The sequence below is a fragment of the Fonticula alba genome, assembly GCF_000388065.1.
Source record: "Fonticula alba strain ATCC 38817 unplaced genomic scaffold supercont2.4, whole genome shotgun sequence".
Classification (NCBI taxonomy): domain Eukaryota; order Rotosphaerida; family Fonticulaceae; genus Fonticula; species Fonticula alba.
In genome coordinates this window covers 586,307-592,501 of record NW_009242974.1, presented here as the reverse complement: position 1 = coordinate 592,501, position 6,195 = coordinate 586,307, and the positions used below count along the sequence as shown (strand labels likewise).

The 6,195-nt window shown below is 70.3% G+C and overlaps 1 protein-coding gene across 1 annotated transcript; it reads left to right on the top strand.

The window, feature by feature from the left end:
• Positions 1-46: 46 nt before the first annotated feature.
• Positions 47-4,572, top strand: H696_02673 (hypothetical protein; the record flags this gene model as incomplete). The annotated part of the gene is made up of 9 exons (XM_009496587.1): positions 47-92; positions 237-720; positions 900-2,407; positions 2,600-2,672; positions 2,868-3,027; positions 3,274-3,435; positions 3,581-3,685; positions 4,011-4,189; positions 4,473-4,572. The coding sequence occupies 9 exons, from the start codon at positions 47-49 to the stop codon at positions 4,570-4,572; spliced, it is 2,817 nt and encodes a 938-aa protein (XP_009494862.1).
• Positions 4,573-6,195: the final 1,623 nt, after the last annotated feature.

Genomic DNA, 6,195 nt, shown 5'->3' with positions numbered 1-6,195 from the left:
GCTGCCTCTGGCGCGCAGGCTCACCGACCGCCAGGGGCGTCGCCTGATGCAATACCCCGGCCGCGGCAGCGACGCCACACTCCACCTCCAGAGTGCGTGGACTCCACCGACCGCCGGAGCCCGGCGGCCCTCCTCCGCGTCTCAAGCGGCCCCAAGGGGGGTCGCACACGCGCGCCTGCCCCCCCCCCCCCCTGCTGACATTCCCCCCACCCCCTTTCCCCCTGGGCCACACCCAGTCTCCATCCATCCCGGGCCGCCGGTCGCGCGGCCTCCGGCCGCCGGGGGCCTGCCGCTGCATGTGGCGCGCCCGCGCCCCGGCGCGCCCGCTTCGCCCACCGACCCCCGGGGGCCGGCGGGGGTCTCGAATCCCCACGTCTCCGGCCGGCGGCTGTCCACCGGCGGGCATCTGACCGTCATCCAGGCGCCGGCCGTGCCGCTGACCAACAGCACCAGCGACGAAAGCGACTTCTATGACGCGGCCCAGGGGCCGCCGGCGGCCATCCCCCCGGCTGCCAACCCGTCGGCCCAGCTGTTCACCCTGTCCGGCACGGCGGCGGCCCTCACCTCCATCGGGGTGCTGAGCATGGGGCAGGCCGCGGCCATGGGCGGCGGGGCCGGCAGCGGCGGGGCCACGGTGGTGGTCACCTCGCACCAGCCGGCGCTTCCTCCTCGGCCGGCGGCCGCGGCCCGGCTCACCACGTCGGCCGGCCTGCCCGAAGGGTGCGTTCTGGCCCGCCACCGCGCGGGCATTCACCTGTGCACGCCCTTGCCCACCTTCGCCGACAGACCCCATGCGCGGGCGCGCGCGCTCCGTGCCTGACCTTCCCGCTGCCCGGCCGCCTGTCTCGGTCCTCCGCCCCGGCTGCACACGCCGGGCCCCATGCCGCCGATGCCCGCAGCTGGGAGGAGCGCTTCGACCATGATGGCCGGCGCTACTACGCCAACCACCACCTGCGCGAGACCCAGTGGGACCGGCCCACCCTGCCGGCCAACCAGTCGCCCTCGGTGCGCAGTGGCACGGCCCACCGGGCCGGCGCCGCGCGCCCGCCGCCCACCACCACCGCCTCCAGCACCCTCCCCCGGTCGGCCACCCGGTCGGCCAGTGCCCCGGCTGCTGCCGCTGCCACCGGCACCGCCGCCGCTCCTGGCCCGGCGACACAGCCGCGCTCCGGCCCCTTCGGCGGGGCGGACCTCCTGCGGGCGCGGTCGATCGGGAGCAGCGTCGGGGCGGGGGCCGGCCGTCGGGCTGCCGGCCCGGGCCCGACGGCCGCCGGGCACCTGCCCGCCGCTCGGCCGGTGGCCTCCGGCGACCCGAACTACCACGGGCCGCGGGCCCTCGGCGATTGGCGCATGTACACCGACGGCCATGGGCTCTATTACTACCACAACTTCCAGACCAACGTGGCCAAGATGTCCCCGCCCAGTGTCTTCCGCAATCACGCCAGCGGCCTCGGCGCCACGAACCCCTCCTGGCCGGGGAGCTCGACGCGCACCCTGGCCTCGGCCCTGGGCATGGTGGCTGAGGGCGGCTCGGCCGGGGCGGCCGCCCGGCAGCCGTACACCCTGGACAAGTACCTGGCCGCGCGGCAGCGCCCCGGGGCGGGGCCGCCGCTGCCGGCCCGGCCGCCCTCGGCCCCGGCGTCGGGGGCGGCCTCGGCCTCGGCATCCTCGGTCACCGTGGCCGTCGATGCGGCCCTCGGGCCGGGCCCCACCGCCGGCTCCTCCTCGTCCATGCTCGCCCCCGCGGCCGGCGCACAGCGCTCGCAGCAGCAGCAGCAGCAGCAGCAGCAGCAGGCCCGCCCGGAGACTGGCGACACGGAGGAGGCCTCGGCCTTCTCGGTGGCGCCGGCAAAGCAGCCCCAGACGGACCCTGCCGGGGCCGGGCCCGGGCCCGGGGCCGCCGCCGGCGCCACCACCCCGCGACACTCCAGCGACCTGGTGGACCGGTTTTCCGTCAAGCACAAGGCCCTGCAGCGTGCGCTGAATGTCATCAAGAATGCGGCGGCCAGCGCCCCGGACGATGGGTCGGCCGGATCGGCCGCCTCGAGCAGCCGCCGCGCGGCGGCGGCCATGGCCTCCGGGTCCTCCTCGAGCTCGCGCCGCGCGGCGCAGCGCGTGCAGAAGTTCAACATCCGCGTGCGCCGGTCCCGCCTGCTGGACGACTCCTACCGGGCGGTCATCCGGGCCGACCCGCAGCACCTCCGCCGGCCGCTGAATGTCACCTTCGCCGGCGAGAGCGCCCTAGACTATGGCGGCGTGCAGCGCGAGTGGTTCGCCGCCGTCAGCAAGCTGGCCTTCAGTCCGGACTATGGGCTCTTCGAGTATGCCAAGTCCGGCCAGTACCTGCTGGACGTGAGCCGCGTCAGCGGGGTCAATCCCTCGCATTTGGAGTACTTCCGCTTTGTCGGTACGTGGACCGCCGGCTGGGGGGGGGGGGGGGGGGGGGACATGCCAAGGGGCGCGGGGGTGGCCCGTCCACATTGCCCTCGTGCGCGGCCGACCAGGCGTGCACACGCACGCACTTGCCCACATCCACTGATATGCCCTGTCTGGCCACGCGGGACGCCTGCTGCTCTCTGTCACCTCGACCGCCGCCCAGGCCGTTTGATTGGCATGGCCATCCTACACGACAAGTACTTGGATGCCTTCTTTGTCACGAGCTTCTACAAGCGGTACGCGCACAATCCACATTGGGACACAAGAGTACCAACCGAGGGGGGGGGGGCGAGGCCAGGCGCAGGGATCAGGGACGCCAGGCCACTGGGCGGGCCTGCTTCTCGACGCGCGCGCGCGCTTGCCCTTTGCCCGTGGCCCTGGCCAGACGCTGACACACTTTGCTTCGCCCCCGCCGCCGCCACCATACGCAGTCTCCTCGGGCACAGCGTTGCACTGTCGGACCTGGAGTCCATCGATGCCGAGCACTACCGGTCCTTCAACTGGATGCTGTCCAACCCCATCGAGGGGGTCATCTATGAGAACTTCAGTGCGGCCTACGAATACCTCGGCCAGGTTCGCCGCGTTGAGCTGGTACCCGGTGCGTTCCCGGCCCTGTTCCTGCCCCCCGCTCCATTTCCCCGGCCCTCCTGCTTGGTGGTGGGGGGCTTGCCGGCAAGAGAACCGGCCTGCTCCCCGCGCGCGAATGGCCTCACAACTGCACATACACGCACAAACATGCGCAACTGACGATTTGCTCTCCCCATCGCCCTGGGACCCCCTCCCCTCCGTGGATGCGTGGATGCCCCTCCTTCCCCCCCCCCCCCTCCCGGCGGCGAGGACATCGAAGTGACCGATGACAACAAGCATGAGTATGTGGAGAAGTATGTCGCATGGCGGTGCGCCCATGGCACCGAGGCCCAGATGACGGCCATCCTGCACGGCCTGCACGAGGTCATCCCGCGCTCCATGCTGCAGGCATTTGAGCCATCGGAGTTGGAGGTGCGCGCGCGCACACACATGCACACATATGCACAATCAGTGCTGTGGTCTGGGGGGAGAGCCGCCTGCCCAGGGCGGACCTATGTGCTGACATTCGAGGCCCTTTTCGCCGCGCCTGCCCGCACCCACGCACGCGCGCATTCAGCTCCTGATCGGCGGCCGCGATGACATCGACCTCGACGACTGGTTCCGCAACACCATCTACAAGAAGTACACCCCTGTTGACCCGCAGATCGTTTGGTTCTGGGAGGTGCGTTATATCCGGCCCATGGTGCAGGGCACTTGTGCAGGGGGGGGGGGGGGGGGGGCGCAAATTCCCCGCGTCTCCTCTCCCCCGGCCGGCGACATCTGCCGCCCCCGTGCCGGGTTTTTCCCGCCCATCCTGGCCTCTGGGGCGGGGGTGTGCTTACGCGCGCACGCGCGCGCGCGCGCGCCGGTTGCGCACCTAGTTGCTTTGGCTAGCTTTCCGGGGTGGTCGGGGGGTTGGGCCGCCAATGAAGGGGACCGCACCTTCGGATGGCTTCTTGCGCTCTCTGACACTCTCGGGATGGAAAAAAAACGCGCACGCGACTCAGGTCATTCGCAGTTGGGATCCCTCCAAGAGGCGGAAACTCTTGCAGTTTGTCACCGGGTCCGAGCGTGTCCCGGCCACCGGCTTCGGCGACCTGGTCGGGTCGTCCGGCATCCGGCGCTTTTGCATCGAGAAGTGGGACGCCTCGCACTCGGGCGACTCCCTGCCTCAGAGCCACACATGGTACGCACACACGGCCTTCCCTTTCCCACCCGCTCCCCTCCGCGCGGCCCATCTCCCGCGCACACGCATACACGCCTACCAGTCCACTTCCCTCCCGCGCCCGGCCATATGACCGGCCGCTCCCTCCCTCCTCTTGGTGGGGAGGGAGGTGTCCATGCTGAGGGCGTGCAGGCATCCTCTCTCTTCCTCCCTCCCTCCCTCTCTCTCGCACATACGCACATGCTCACATGTCCGCCTCTGGCCCCGCACTTGTGGCGCGCCCCCCCCGCGTCCCCCACCCCAGCTTCAACCGCATCGATATCCCCCCCTACACTTCGAAGGCCCAGCTCCTTGAGAAGTTGGAGGTGGCCATCGAGCACGCCACCAGTTTCGGCATTCAGTAGAGGCAGCTGTCCTGGGCGTCGGTCCACGCCAACACACATGCGCACGCCCCGCACGCGCCCCGTGCGCGCCCACACCGGCCTGGAGGCTGGCATATATTGCGAGTGCATGTGAAAGATACAGGCTTCGGCGGAGAAAAAAGGGCACACGCTCGCCCCCTCCGAGGAGGACATATCTTGCACGGCCCGGGGCCCATGAACCGACACCGACGAAGTGGCGCGCGCGCGGGGGCACATTCGCGGGGCGCGCGAGGACCCGAGAGCGGTCCGAGGACCAGCCAGCCGAAGAGAAGTGGTGGCCGTGCGCGCGCGCGTAGCCTCATGTGTGTGTGTGTGTGTGTGTGTCTGCCTCTGTGTGTCCGCCTTTGTATATGCGGGCATATGCACACAAGGCCGCGCCATATAGACGCACGGCCGCCCCCTTCGCGCGCGCGCGCGCGCCTTCTTGCGGCCCGCCACACCCCTCCCTGTCCTTCACTCTTTTCCCCTCCCCATCTCCCTCCCATATGGCTCGCCATGCTCCGGCGCCTCGCTCGCGGGGTGACACGGAGGCAAGCAAGTGACCGTATGTATTCGAAGAGACAGAGCAAGCGACGACCGACCAGGCGCACGATCCAGAGAGAGGAAGAGAGAAGGCGCGCGAGAGGAAAGGAGAGCGCGAGCGCGCGTGCCCCCTCGACGAGATAGATCCTTGTTTGTGTGCGCGTCGGCGCATGCCTCGCGCATCGCCCGATGCGCGCCAACACCCCCCCCCCCCCTTGCGTGCCTCCGGGGTCACCGGACACAGCTGCTTTGCCTTTTGCTCCCCACCCGCCGCCACCCCCCGCCCTTTCCCTCCACCCCCCACACCCTTGCCCAGGTTGGCGAGGAGGCGCACATGCGCCCTCGCACCAACAATAGAAATCCCTGTCCCCCCCCCATCACCAGTCGTTTTTTCCCTGCATGCATCATCCTCGCGCTTGTGCTGGGGCCCGCGGATCGACAACCATGGCTGGTATATTTGGCTGGCAGTGGGATCCCTCATGCAGGCAAAATGCTGGCACCGAGAGAGAGTGGCCGAGGGAGGGAGCCGGAAGCAGCACACCGCTAGTCGTAGGCTCTATGCCGCCCTGCCCGCCGGGCGGGCGCAGGCGGAACCGCCAACTGTAGAGTCCACAATCCGGCGCGTGATCAGGCCCGATCATGCCTCTCCGGCCGGTCATGCGCCGGCGATCGAGTTACCATGTTTGGGGTTCGAGTCACCAGCAGCTGGCGCGCCGCCTGCCCAGTGTGAAGCACAGATCCGCCGAGGGGGGGACCAGGCACACAATCAGCCACCACAGCGAATGGAAGCCCCCCACCGTTCGTGGGCAGGGGCCGGCTGCGATGCGCCGGTCGTCAGCCTGGTCCTTCTCGACTCCGAGGACCTCCCGGGGTCCGGCTGTCCCGGCGGGGAATATGCGCGCATTAAAGCGCCTTTAATATTGCCCCGGCGACCTGTGGTGTTCACGCCGCTTCTCGGTGTCCTGCCTCGCTCTCCGGGGCACGGGCCCGGTCTTTCGCCCGGGATCGGTGGAGCCCCCGCCCCCGGTCCTACCCGGCGGCGAACGCGTCCAGGGCCCGGGGGTGGCACCCGCTCCCGCCCCC